General features: G+C 57.7%; 1 protein-coding gene across 1 annotated transcript in view; it reads right to left on the bottom strand.

The window, feature by feature from the left end:
* The window catches only part of GABRG1 (gamma-aminobutyric acid type A receptor subunit gamma1), an 81,211-nt gene extending 67,513 nt beyond the window's left edge, over positions 1–13,698 (bottom strand). The window contains exon 1 of the mRNA XM_073340106.1: positions 12,904–13,698. Coding sequence (XP_073196207.1) covers positions 12,904–13,004 — 101 coding nt within the window. The 5' untranslated portion in view covers positions 13,005–13,698. The remainder of the gene's footprint in view (positions 1–12,903) is intronic.
* Positions 13,699–14,322: the final 624 nt, after the last annotated feature.

Below are 14,322 nucleotides of genomic sequence, written 5' to 3'. Positions count from 1 at the left end.
ACAAACTGGGGAGCCAAGCTAAACGCTCGCAGAGTGCCCAGGAGGTACCCGTGATCCACCCTGTCGAACGCCTTCTCCTGATCCAGGGACAGAAGAGCGAACGACAGACCGTCCCTACACCCGAGTTCCAAAAGGTCCCGGACCAGATAGAGGTTGTCGAAGATGGTGTGGCCCAGGACGGTGTAGGTCTGGTCTGGGTGGATCACGTCCGCCAGCACGGACCCTAGCCGCAGCGAGATGGCTTTCGCTACAACCTTGTAGTCCGTGCTGAGGAGCGAGACGGGACGCCAATTTCGTAAATCGCGGAGGTCCCCCTTCTTTGGCAATAAGGCGAGCACGGCTCGCCTGCACGAAAGAGGGAGGACCCTGCTCTGCAAAGACTCGGCCCAGACAGTAACTAAGTCTGGGCCGAGGACGTCCCAGAACACGCAGTAGAACTCCACGGTCAGCCCGTCCATGCCCGGAGATTTATCGGTGGGCATGCGGCGGAGGGCTTCCGAGAACTTGGCCAGAGTGAGAGGCAGCTCTAGCCGGTCTCGGTCGCCCGCGCTGACCGTCGGGAGTTCGTCCCAGAGCACTCTGCAAGCGTTAGGATCGGTCGGATCCGGGGAGAAAAGGCCTGCGTAGAAGGCCCTGGCCCTCCCGCACATCTCCACCGCGTCCATGAGGGGGGTGCCGTCCTCTGCGAGGAGGCAAGTGATGTGCTTCTTGGCCCCCCTCTTTTTCTCCAGGGCGTAGAAGAAGCGGAAGCCGCGATCCATCTCCCGAAGGAGGCGGATGCGGGATCGAACAAAAGCGCCCCGGGCCCGATGGTCCTCGAGGGCCCGGAGCTCCTCCCGCTTCTCCCGGCACGCTCCGCAGAGGGATGGATCCTCAGGGCTGGCGGCCAGACGCCTCTCCAGCTCGAAGACCTCCCGTTCCAGCTGCCCCATCGCCGCATCCCTCCGTCAGCTGGCGCCCCGGGTGTAGTCGCGGCAGAAGAGCCGGGCGCGCACCTTCCCTAGGTTCCACCACCGCCGCGCCGAGGGAAAGGCACGCCGCTGCCCTCGCCAGGCCAACCAGAACTCCCGGAAGGACGCCACGAAGCCCACGTCCTCCAGCAAGCTGTTATTAAAATGCCAATAGGCCGGCCCCGGCCTCTCCACACAGAGAGAGACCATCACAGTGGCCAGGTGATGATCGGAAAACGGGGCCGGCCGGATGCTGGAGGAGTGGGCCTGGGAGAGATGGAAGCATGACAAATAGATACGGTCCAACCGGGAGTGGCGCGCCCGACAGGCCTCCACCCGGACAAAGGTGAACGTCGAGGTGTCGTCCGGGTGGTGGTCGCGCCAGACGTCCACCAGGGAGTGATGGTCGACTATCTCCTGGAGGACGTCCGCGGCGGCCGGGCACTGCTCAGTCCCCGAGCGGTCTATTGAAGTCCCCGCCCAGGACCAGGCACTCGTGAGGATCCAAAGTGCCGAGGAAGGCGGACGCCTGCTGAAAGAAGCGTAGCCGCTCCGGGCCCGATGTTGGGGCATAGATGTTGAAGAGATTGACCACAAGCCCCTCCAAACGGACCCGGAGGTGCAGCAGGCAGCCCGGCACAGCCTCGGCGACCCCCAGCACCTCGGGCCGTAGGTCGGGGGAGAACAGGGTCACCACTCCAGCCGTACAAACTGTGAGATGGCTAAAGTAGACCCTGTCCCCCCATTCCAGCCGCCAGCTAGCTTCGTCGGCCGGATCCGTATGGGTCTCCTGCAGGAAAATCACAGAGTACCCCCACTCCCGAAGGAAGGAGACCACCTGGCACCTGTGGAGACCCATCCTACAGCCCCTGGTGTTTAACGTGATGATGGTAAGAAGTTCCATAAGGAGGGCTGGGGGGGGATCCTCACCCAATGGGCCGCGCAACAATCCGTGACCTACCCCGTAGGTAATTAGGGAGTCACGGAAGAGGCGGATCCGCTGGTAAGTCGCGGCAGCCTGCTTCCCGGTCCTTTTACCCTCCCCCATGAGGGCCCTCGCGGCCCGGAGGATGAGATGGAAATCCCCCCAGCGCTGCAGGGCGAGCTGCACCTTATTATGGGAGCCCCGGACGTCCTCAAGGAACTCCTGCAGCTCCTCCCGCAGCGTATGGTGGGCCAGGGCCACTAGCCCCCGGCTGTCCTCCGGAGGGACTGCTGACACAGCCCCATGGCCCAGCAAAACGGGCAGGCAAGGGGCAGACCCCCGACGTAGCGCCCGATGGGCTGGCGCCACGCGGCCCCCCTCAAACCCTGGCTCGAGTGGGGGCGGCGGAGGGAAGGTAGCAGCCCCTAGCGAGTCGGGACTAGGGAAAACAGAAGCCGCTCCCTGGGGGCTATCCTCTAGGAGTGAGGAGATGACGGCCCCAGGGACGGCAGTGACAACACGGGAGGTGGGGGGAACAGGGGCGGGGTTGACATCAGGGGCAGGGCAGGGATTCAGAATAAGGGCAAGGCAGGGGTTGGGTGCAGAGCCAGGGAGAGGAGCATAGGTAGGATCCTGGGCCCCAGGAGCCAAGCTGTTGGAAATGGCCCCTCTCGATCAGGCTCTGGGAGGTGAGGGTGGGGCAGGGGGCCCTCCATGATGCTGGGCTCTGGCACCACGGCCGGCAGAGTAGCCACAGCACCGTCAGTGGGGTCCCTGCCCGGGAAGGAGGTCAGTCGCTCCACGTCCTCGAGGGGCAACCCATGGTGCTCGGGTCCCAGCCGCAGAGCACCAGCAGTCGCCTCGGTGGACTTGGCGGCTAACACCGAGCTGCCACCCACTGCCGGGCAGATGGAGGAGCCCTGGGAACCCTCGGAGGCGGGAGCAAAGGTAGCTATTAGGGGAAGGGGACATGGGGAAGGCGGGGCCGGGGTGAGGTCGCTCAGATCAAGGCCTGTTAGCAGTGGGTCGTTCTCCCCCTGGGTGACTGGGGTCAGACCCAGGGCCTCGATATCCTCGTATATGGAGGGGAGCTCTCCTTCCGCCACCCCGGAGGTCTCCCCGCTAGTGCCCGGAGCGACACTCGCCCCGAGGCTCACAGGGGTTGTGGATGGTAACGGGGCAGGTGGGGCTCCATCGGGGTCCTTAGAAGGAAGGGACTCTAAGGGAGGGACGATACTGCCCTTCCGTGCTGCCATGTCTTCCCCAGCCAGTACCAGGGGCTGGTATGCGCTCACAGACAAGGCAGAGGGCTCGGCATTGGCGCCCCCCCTTCTGGTCTTCCGGGGGGCTTCCGCATCGGTGGAAAGGAGTGGAGCTCGAGCCTTCCGCTTGCCCCGCTTCCCCTGGACTAGGGCCCAGCCCTCCATGGCATCATCGGGGGGCTGGCTAACAGGGGTCGGGTCAGGGGGCAAGGATGATGGCTCAGGGACCGTGGGAGGCAGCGGTGGGGCGGAATAAGGGAGGGAAGAGTCCCCCTGGGGCGGGCCCTCTCCCACGCTTGGCAGCATCCCTGCCGCACCCTCCTCTGGGGGTCCCGCCGAATTGCAGGCAGCAGAGGCGGGGCTCTCCCGCTCGTCTGGGCGTGCTGCGGGGAGCGCCCCTCGGGCCCGAGCAGGAGCAGTGATGGACTGAGTGGGAGGAGGGGCGTCTTCGGGCACCGGGCAGCCAGGGGCGCCAGCGATGACGGGGCCAGCGCCCTGCCGGGGCTCGGGGGTCCCGGATGCCAAGGGGCCGTCCCTCTGGATGTGCCCCATTGCCCGGCAGAGGTAGCACCGGGCCTCCCCCGTGGAATAATGCACCCGGTAGTGGGCCCCCTGGTAGGAGATCAAAAAGGACCCCTCAAGCGCCTCTCCATCACGCGCCGCCGGTGGCAGTTGCAGCTGCACTTGCCGGCAGAACGAAAGGACGTGACGGAGGGCGGGGTCCTTGCAGCCCAAGGAGAGAGGGCTCAAAACAGAGATGGGCTTCCCCAGGGTAGAGAGGGCAGGTAACAGGGCGGCATTGGGAAGGAAGGGAGGGATGGAAGTCAGGACCAGGCGGACGCCCAGGTCATCCAGCGGCTCGAGGGGGACGAACACGCCCCCCCACCGCCAGGCCCTTCTCCGCCGCCTCCTGGGCGGCGGCCTCCGATGCCAGGAAGAAGACTACCTTCCCGTACATTTTGGAGGCCGCCACAATGGCCGTGGGCCCCACCGCCCTCGCCAACGCCGGCACGTACGTCTCCACGTGGGGCGAGGCGGGCACCAGGAGGCAACGGACGCCGTGCTTTCTGGTCATGGTGGGAAAGGGGCCCTGGTCGCTATAGCTGGTAGCGGAGGCGGCGGATGGGAGAGATGACGTAGCAGCAGGCGGGGGGGCTGCCGCCACCTGGGCGTACGCCCTGGGGGCCGGGGGAGGGACACCCACAGAGCTGGTGGAAGGGGCAGCGGGGTGGGAGGCTGCGGCCGATGACGGGGCGGCGGCAGTGAGGGCAGTCCCTGCCATGGAGGGCCTGGACTTTTTAGCAGGGCTCTTCCCCTTCTTCCTACCCTGGCCCTTCCCGCTGGCTGGGGGGGGCTCCCCCAGAATCTAAGGGGGGAGGGACGTGGCAGCAATGGAGGTCGCCCCGGTGCCCGCCGCTGCCGGCGCCCCAGCGGGGGCGGTGACAGGTGGTTTGGCAGCGGCGGCTGAGGTAGAGGCTCGGGGCGGTGACGGAGGGGCAGGCGGGGGAGGGATATCTAGGGCTACTGGAGGGGCCCCACCCGTCGTATTCCCCATCATAATGATCAGGGAGGGAAGGACACCAGAAAGAGGAGGGGAAAGGGGAGGCAGGTCAACCACTCCTCCCCGCTAGGCTGCAGGCAGGGGAGGAGGGCACCAAAGGGGATGGGCTGGACAGGGGGGCTTTCGAGGGCTTGTGGGGGACAGTCACTGACTCGGAGTAGAAAACTGGCTCCTCTAGCTGCACTAGGGGAGGGGGGTCATAACAACATTTGGGGAGTGCAGTGAGATCGGGGCAAACTCAAACAGGGGAAGGGCACAAGCGCATGGGAGGGGGCATGGGCGCACTGAATAAGGGGCCAATCAGGGCAGAGGTATCACATGGGGAGGGGGGAGAACCAGGCTGGAGGCAGGACAGGGAACCTAGGGGCTGACTTCAGAGGCAAGGGCGGGGCAAACAAGCAAGGGCTGCAGAGGGAGAAGGACGGGGCAGGCAAACAAACTGAAGCCAGCAAGGTGCTGGGGTAAGGGGAAGGGCAAAAAGGCTGCAAGGGGAAAAATGGGGCAGGGAGCCAGGGACAAAGCTGGGGGCTGTTACAGGGGGTCAGTCCAGGATGGGGCGGGGGGGCACGTGGGGTACAGGAGTCTGGTCTATTGGGATCCAGGAAGTGGGCAGGCGGAGCTCGTCCACTACGAAAGGAGCCCCCCCCCCAGCCTAAGGGGGAGATCCACAGGGCCTGGAGAGCCAACTAATTACGAGGAACAACTAATGAAAAACAGGGACGGGAGTGCAGTCAAAGGGTCAAACGAAGGGAACCGGACGGGGACACCGAGCAGAGAACCCCGGACAGCACCCACTGCTCCTCAAAGGCGTCAAGGGAGTCGGTGGACACCGCCCAGAGGAAATCCGCTCGGAGGCGTGAACGGACAGAGGATCGGAAATAGGCCCCGCAGTCGCAGGAGACTCCATCGGCCAACCTCCTCACCCTGGTTTTATAGATGGCCACTTTAGCCAGGGTCAGGAGGAGGTTGACCAGGAGGTCCCGCAACTTAGTGAGGCCACGGACAGGGAGTGCATAGATGAGAAGGTGAGGAGAAAAGTGCAACCAAAACCGTAACAAAAGATTGGTGAGGAGCCGGAATAGGGGCTGCAACCTGGCGCACTCCAGATAGACGTGTGCCAGGGTTTCCCTCACGCCGCAAAAGGGGCAGGTGTCCGGAATCGGGGTGAACCGCGCCAAATACACGCCCATGCTCACGGCCCCGTGAAGGAGCCGCCAACTGATATCCCCGGCGGGCCTCGGCACTAAGGTGGAATAGAGGCTGGCCCACCGGGGCTCCTCGCCCTCTAGAGGTGGCAGGAGGTCCCGCCACTTAGTGTCAGGGCGGGACGCGAGGGTGAGGACATGAAGGGTGTGGAGCACGAGCGTGTAGAGATGTCGTTTTGGCGCGGTCTGAAACCGGACCGGCTGCAGCTCGCGCAGCCGGCTCACGGTAAAGGGGCGGGGGGGTCGGTCGGGTCCACGGGGCAGGGGCCCGATGAAAAGGTCCGGAGGGCCTGGGGTGGAGGGTGGGCAGGGCACGCCCTCTCGCAGGACCCGGTCGAGGTAAACCCGAGCAGCGGGCGGCAAAGCGGCGCTCACCTCCTGAAGTACGCGCAGGGCAGTACGAGGTCTGGAGAGCCCCATGTGCTGAGCGAGCGTCAGGGGATCCAGCCAGTCACCCCGGTCGTAGTCCAGGAGGTCTCCGACTCTGGTGACTTCCGCCAGGACCAACCTCTGGCGCACCGAGGGGGACTCCGCCGCCTGCACACGGAGCTGGGGGTTGTGTAGCAGGGGTTCCGCGAGGAGGTCTGCCCCCACGGAGGCCGCCACGGACCTGGTCGCTGCGAACAGTTTCCAGGTCCGGAGGAGGTCCTGGTAGAAGACCGGCAGCCCGGAGAGGTCTCGCGGAAGACCCCTCGGGTGGAGATAAAGGAGCTGCCGGTCATATTGGAGCCCTCGGAGGCGGCGCAGGAAGGCGTGCGCTAATGCGCTCCACGCCGGACTACCTGCACCATAAAGGAGCCTCTGCAGGGCCTGGAGGCGGAAGACATGGACCTGAGTGTGGAGACACTTCAGACCCTGCCCTCCCTCCTCCAGGGGCAGATGGAGAACCCCTGCAGAGACCCAGTGCAGTCCTGACCAGAAGAACTCAAGAATCAATTTCTGGAGGTTGGCCAGGAAATCCGGAGCCGGAACCAGGGTGTTGAGCCGGTACCAGAGCATGGACAGGACCAGTTGGTTGAGCACCAGTGCCCGCCCTCGAAAGGACAGACACCGGAGCAGTCCCGTCCATCTCCGGAGCCGCTCTACCACCCTGCCCTCTAAACCGTGCCAGTTCTCCGGCGGAGACGGATGCGTGGCAGAAAGGTAAACGCCGAGATAGAGCAGCGGACCCACGCTCCACCGGATGGCTTGAAGCGCGGGTGGGAGGGAGCTCGCCTGCTGCCAGTCCCCTACCACCAAGCCAGAGATCTTGACCCAGTTGACCCGGGCAGAGGAGGCTGCCGAGTACACAGCCTGGCAAGCCTCCACCCGCGCCAAGTCGCCCGGGTCCTGGACCACGAGGAGTACATCGTCGGCGTATGCCGACAGGACCAACCGCAGCTCCGGCTCCCGTAGCGCCAACCCCGTCAACCTCCTGCGGAGGAGACAGAGGAAGGGCTCGATCGCCAGAGCGTACAGCTGGCCCGAAAGGGGGCACCCCTGCCGTACTCCCCGCCCGAAGCTGACCGGTTCGGTCAGGGTCCAGTTGAGCCTGACCAGACACTCCGCGGAGGCGTACAGCACCTGGAGAAAGCCCACAAACTGGGGAGCCAAGCCGAACGCTCGCAGAGTGCCCAGGAGATACCCGTGATCCACCCTGTCGAACGCCTTCTCCTGATCCAGGGACAGGAGGGCGAACGACAGACCGTGCCTACACCCGAGTTCCAAAAGGTCCCGGACCAGATAGAGGTTGTCGAAGATGGTGCGGCCTGGGACGGTGTAGGTCTGGTCTGGGTGGATCACGTCCGCCAGCACGGACCCCAGCCGCAGCGAGATGGCTTTCGCTACGACCTTATAGTCCGTGCTGAGGAGCGAGACGGGACGCCAATTCCGTAAATCGCGGAGGTCCCCCTTCTTTGGCAATAAGACGAGCACGGCTCGCCTGCACAAAAGAGGGAGGACCCCGCCCTGCAAAGACTCGGCCCAGACAGTAACTAAGTCTGGGCCGAGGACGTCCCAGAACGCGCGGTAGAACTCCACGGTCAGCCCGTCCATGCCCGGAGATTTATTGGTGGGCATGCAGCGGAGGGCTTCCGAGAACTCGGCCAGAGCGAGAGGCAGCTCTAGCCGGTCTCGGTCGCCCGCGCTGACCGTCGGGAGTTCATCCCAGAGCACTCTGCAAGCGTTAGGATCGATCGGACCCAGGGAGAAAAGGTCTGCGTAGAAGGCCCTGGCCCTCGCACATCTCCACCGGATCCGTGAGGGGGGTGCCGTCCTCTGCGAGGAGGCAAGTGATGTGCTTCTTGGCCCCCCCTCTTTTTCTCCAGGGCGTAGAAGAAGCGGGAGCCGCGATCCATCTCCCGAAGGAGGCGGATGCGGGATCGAACAAAAGCGCCCCGGGCCCGATGGTCCTCGAGGGCCCGGAGCTCCTCCCGCTTCTCCCGGCACGCTCCGCAGAGGGATGGATCCTCAGGGCTGGCGGCCAGACGCCTCTCCAGCTCGAAGACCTCCCGTTCCAGCTGCCCCATCGCCGCATCCCTCCGTCGGCTGGCGCCCCGGGTGTAGTCGCGGCAGAAGAGCCGGGCGCGCACCTTCCCTAGGTCCCACCACCGCCGCGCCGAGGGAAAGGCATGCCGCTGCCCTCGCCAGGCCAACCAGAACTCCCGGAAGGACGCCACGAAGCCCACGTCCTCCAGCAAGCTGTTATTAAAATGCCAATAGGCCGGCCCCGGCCTCTCCGCACAGAGAGAGACCGTCACGGTGGCCAGGTGATGATCAGAAAACGGGGCCAGCCGGATGCTGGAGGAGTGGGCCTGGGAGAGATGGAAGCGTGACAAATAGATACGGTCCAACCGGGAGTGGCGCGCCCGATGGGCCTCCACCCGGACAAAGGTTGGGCGGGGAGGCACGTGGGGTACAGGAGTCTGGTAGAGGCAAATATACTGGCCACTGGATGAACAGGTTTCTGTTCCCTGAGTGACTTGAGCAGGGACTGCTCCAGGCTAATGAGAACACCCAACTCCAATTAACCTGCAAAGAGTCAGGTGAGGCTATTAAGGTAATGTGAACACCTGACTCTAATTAAGGCCCCTCTGATACTATAAAAGGGCTCACTCCAGTCAGGCTGAGGAGAGCCAGGGGAGAGGAAGTGTGGCTGAAGGGCTGGTTAATGAAGGCACCCTCAAGCCATCAGTAAGGGAGCCCTAAGGTATGGGTGAAGAAGAGAGAAGCGGGAGAGCTGTGGGGAACTGGCTCAGGGAAATGTAGCAACTCTGGCAGTGAATGGTCAGCAACCAACAGCTGTCACCATTAGGGTCCCTGATCCGGAACCTGGGGTAGAGGGTGGGCCTGAGTTCCCCCCAACCTGCCACTTCAGAAACACCTCCTGGGAGGGGAAGACAGGCCCCTGTCAGGACAGGAGTCTAAACTGTTCTGAAATAAGCCCCTAGGGACAACAGAGACTGTGGGACTTCTCTCACCAACCTCCTTGCTGGCTTATCACGAAAAGGGCTCAGTAGACTGTAACCCTGGCCCGAGAGAGAGAAGGGCTATGTGGAAGGTCACGGTGAGCCACTGAGGCTAGCATAAACCGCCTAGAAGTGCGGGACCCATGGGGACAAGGTCGGAGCTCTGCCACACTAACTATGTGCATTGGAGGCTGATCAACATATATTGCTTACGTGTAGTAAAAACTTATGTTTCTTTTCCATAAGGGTTTTATATTGTGTGTGTATTTAGAGCTTACTAATAAAAGAAAATTAGTTTTATTGGGTTATAGTCAAGGTTTTTGTGTCATGGTGATATGCATTAGTTTATAATTACTGTGTTTTTATATTTAGACAGCATAATAATTTTGATCTTATTACAAAACACAAGCATTTAAAAGTAAGTGACTGATAGGTAACTACAGTAGAGCCTCAGAGTTACAAACACCTTGGCAGAGATTGTTCATAACTCTGAAATGTTTGTAACGCTGAAAAAAATGTTATGGCTGTTTCAGAAGTTTACAACTGAGCACTGACTTAATACATCTTTGAAACTTTACTATGCAGAAGAAAAATGCTGATTTCCCTTACTTTTTTAATAGCTTACATTTACAGTACTGTATTTCCTTCTTTTTTGGGGGGGGCGGGGGCATCTCTGCTGCTTAATTGTGTATTTCTGGTTCCAAATGAGGTGTGTGATTGACTGGTTAGTTCATAACTCTCTGGTGCTTGTAACTCTGAGGTTCTACTGTATGTTGTTCCAGCACAACCACCATACAGCATAGAAAAAGCACCACAACCTTATCTTCACCCCAGTAAAGGTATCAACCATTCAACACCCCTTTCTTCAACCTGAGCATGTGTAATTTCAGAGAACTGTGCAGAAAGGACAGTAGGGGAGGGAGGTATGGTCTGTTTGGGTATACATATGCTGCAGTTAAACACAGTGGCTGGAGTTGCGTAAGATTTGGGGATCGGATGTTGGAAGGTTGGTATCTATAGGCAGAGTTAAGGTTGTGATGCATGTGCATCTCTAGGTGGTTGTCTAGATTAAAAGGTATGTTCTACTGGTACTCAACTTTTCATTTCCTTGCTTTTAGGTTTGCATTAAGTATGTTACTTAGAGCAGCCTTTATTAAGAGTGGGGGTTGTGGGTGTTTACACATACGAGCATACACATATAACAGAGAATGTCCAATTTAGGTCCTTTGAAGTCTGAGTGGTGTGAGAGGTGGGGACCTTGTATCGGAGTTTGGGGATCTCCCATCCTGAGCAATTTTTGGAAAGTATCTGCAGTTTGGGGCATTGTGGTCTATTCTGGAGGCAAATGTTGCATTTTAGAATGTTTTTTACTTAAAGGAAAAGCCATTTCTGACAGAGATTAGAACAGAATGCAGAGAAGCAGAAAATTTCCTCCCAACTTTCTTTCAACTGAGTGGCAGAATGTTAAGAAGGGGCTCTGGAAACTCCCACAAAGCTCCCTGTAGAACATCAGTGAGCTGTAACAAACTACACATCAGAGATTCAGTCTCTGGAAAACATCCATTTGTGGTCACTTGAAAAAGCTCTCAACAACAAATGTTACCAATTAGTCTCTGAATGAAAAGCAAGCCTGAAAACAGCTGATATCATACATATTTATATTGAAGGTTCCATTTTATCTGGGAAGAGATGGTGCAGCCCAGAATAAAATAATTCATCCAAGTGCATTTCTTCCTCTTATTGGAGGGTTCTTCATGAACTTATTTATAAATCTATTGCTAATTACATATATGATTAAAAATCCATACCTATTCCTCTAAACCTATCATACTTTATTTTTAATAAGTGAAAAATGAAATAACATCTGCAACTATTTTTAAGATGGCTCTTCCTGTCTTTGAAACTTAGTCTTTGAACAGATAAAATGAGCATATGTATTCTTTTCTCTCAAACCACTTGGTAATTTCCTTCACACCTGAGGCGTAACGTGTTCATTAAAAAACATTCTGCAGATGCACAGCTGTGCTGGTATCATTTCCATCAATGCCTTTGAAAAATGTTACCTTAATCTGACAAGAATTTTAAAAGAAACGGACCCTAATACATGCCTAAGAAAAGGGTAATCAGTGGTGTTTCTAACTGGGATCACACAGCAGTCCTCTGAAGATGAGAGATAAGCTAAAGATCTTCATACAGACTAAAATGTTCAGCGTCGGGGGGTCTAACTTTTAATGGATTTCTTACCATCCTAGATACTGCACATCTGATATATCTATGAATGATCATTTGATGCATATAGTTAAAGATAGACACACAGGGCAATATTCTATTGTACTATTATAGCTACTTAATATTTTTATTAATGCATAAAGTAAGGAATAAAAAATGTTACCTCTGAATTATTAAAGGAGTTGAAAGATAAAAAGAAAACAAAATCATTGTTACATCTTTCATGGACATTTATAAATGGCATATTGACAAGGTAGAAAATAATGTCTTCTTCAGAGCCTGTATGATCAGTCTTGTAAACTCCTGTTAAAGCTTGCATTTTCAGCTTCACAACTTCAACAGCACCTCAGAACCTACCCAGCTGTTCCACATGTGCACAATGGACCTGATCCTGATCCCATTACAGACAAAGGCAAAACTCCCATTGACTTCAATTGTGCAGGATCAGGACCTATGTCCTAAAGCCACGCAGATAGTACCAGAGTTTGGTGGAAAACTAAAATACGATATGCAGTTGACAATTTTTTGTACAAATATATTGGTTTATTTCTTTTGCAAATAAATGATCAAACTAAGTTATTTGCCAAATTATTTGTATTATTCATTTACATCAGAGTACTTTTCAGGTACAGGAACAGCAACCTGCCACTTGTCAGAAGACGAAGATTTATTTTTTATAAACTAAACCAAATAAAAAAATGCATAAAACTAATTGCCTAAGATGAAACTCTGATAACTTGCAGCCTGCATGGAACAATTTTTATTGTTGAGTATTAAGGTCCTCTTGGGAAACTGATGCTGGCAAATATGTACAAGCTCTGATAAATTCCCAACTGTACTGACTTCCACAGCCCCCATACAGTGAATATCGGGTGGTAAGAAAAATGCATTATTTTAAAGGAAGGGTAAGTTGAAGATCACTTACTGCAGCTAAACTGAAGCAGGGGCTCCACAAACGCTTCTTACTCAAATGACAAACATATCAAATAAAGTTTTACTTTAGCAATGTCGGATTCACTAGAGGTGGTTGCAGAGAGTCATTTGCAAAAGAGCTACAGTTTAGGTTAAGGTTTGTAACAACAATAGGGCACTCCCCTTCCTAGAGAACACAGTGCTCTCGGGCAGGTGAAAGTGATGCAAGTCCAAGCAGAAAGTGATCCGACAACAAACGTAAAGGAGGAGTTGGGTGATGGGGGCGGAGGGGAGTTGGACAGACTTACAATGGGCTGCTACTATGCAACGTCCCTAACCCAAAGCGATCAATAAAGGAGGGAGAGAGGCTGCTAAGCAGAGCCACTTCAGGTCCCCTTGTCACTTGTACTTACCAGTTCCCCAATCGCACGGTCAACAGCAGGAGCAGAAGCCTCATCCTGCTGCGGGGACTGCACAGAGGCCACGGGAAGGAGGGACGCCTCCATGAATCCATTGGCTTTAAGTCTCTCTTCTCTGGTTTTTTTACAAGTCACTCTCTAGTAGTTACTCTGCAATTTCGGCATCCCCCCAGCGCGTAGGAGCGAGAGGGAGAGAACCCCCCAGCCAGGTAGGATCCGACTCTAAAAGGACCATGCAACTTGGCCAATAAGCTCCTCAGGTTGCTCCATACATTATCTTAAAAAGTGCTGGACGAATCAAGTCCTCGCAGAGGTGGAGCTTCCTTACTAGAAGGGAAACATGCTCGGCAGACAGGTTGGCGTCTTTTTAAACGGGAGGCGAAATAAAAAGAAGCCACCCACAGAGGGCCTCGCACGAGGAGAAGGGTCCCTTCGGCGCTGCTTGATTGAGAGCCGGGGACGGGGGGAGCTAGGAGCTCCTCGCAGAGCTCGGCACCGCTGTAGAGGGAGGAAGTTGCAACTGCTTAATGATAAGGATTTAAAGCAAAACGGGACGGGGGCGGCCTGGGGCTGTCCGTTGCCGAGGGCAGCGCTCCCGGGGGCAGAGTGCCAGCTCGGGCCCACCCGCGGCGCGGGGGCTGAATGCGCTCCCCCAAAGGCAGAGCGCAAGGAAGCCAGTTGCTTTCAGCGCCCGGCTGGCGCAGCGGATCGCTGCATCCAGCCCCCCGCGCGCGCCCTTTGCAGGCCCCTTGCGGCGGCGAGGCTGCTCCCCCCTCCCCCGGCCCGCCGTGCTAGCCGAGGAGCGCGGAGCTCGAGCGCCTGTTGCCCGGGCGGTTGCTATGGGGCCGGGGAAAGCCGGGCCCTCGCGGCGGCGGAGCGCGCGGGTTGCCGCCGCTCCGGCTCTGCCCTGCGCGCTCAGGCCCTGCAGCCGGCCGGGGCGGGGGTTGCGCGGCTGGCTGCTGCCGCCCCGCAATGCGGGCACCTGCAGTTCCTCATCCGCCCCGCCTCTGGGGGCGCGACTCAGGGCAGGTCCGGCTGCGTGATGGGGATGAGGCTGGCACGGCCCTTCCTGCAGGAGTTTGGAAGATGCGGGACTGTCCCCGCTCAGGCTGCCCCCCCTCCCACCACCAAGTGAGTGATCCCCCGCCCAGGAGGCTCCATCGCCTTTGATCTCATCTGCAAACGTCTCTCTTCATCTCTCCTGCTGCTGCTATTGATTCGAGCTGTATGATTTAGAGGAAGAAGCCTGGCCAAGTTGCTGAAGAAAGGGGAGTGCTGGCATCTCGACTTCGCCCTCTCTTTGCTTCCCTTTCCCCAACACCTCTCCACCTCCTTTAATGAAGGGGGACCATATTATTTACCTGGCTGGAATATTGTGGGCCTTTACAAATATGAATCAGTGAAGAGCTTTGG

The sequence above is a fragment of the Lepidochelys kempii genome, chromosome 4 (assembly GCF_965140265.1).
Source record: "Lepidochelys kempii isolate rLepKem1 chromosome 4, rLepKem1.hap2, whole genome shotgun sequence".
Taxonomy (NCBI): Eukaryota; Metazoa; Chordata; order Testudines; family Cheloniidae; genus Lepidochelys; species Lepidochelys kempii.
The sequence above is the reverse complement of the archived record's forward strand: the minus strand, read 5'-3'. Positions and strand labels throughout refer to the sequence as shown.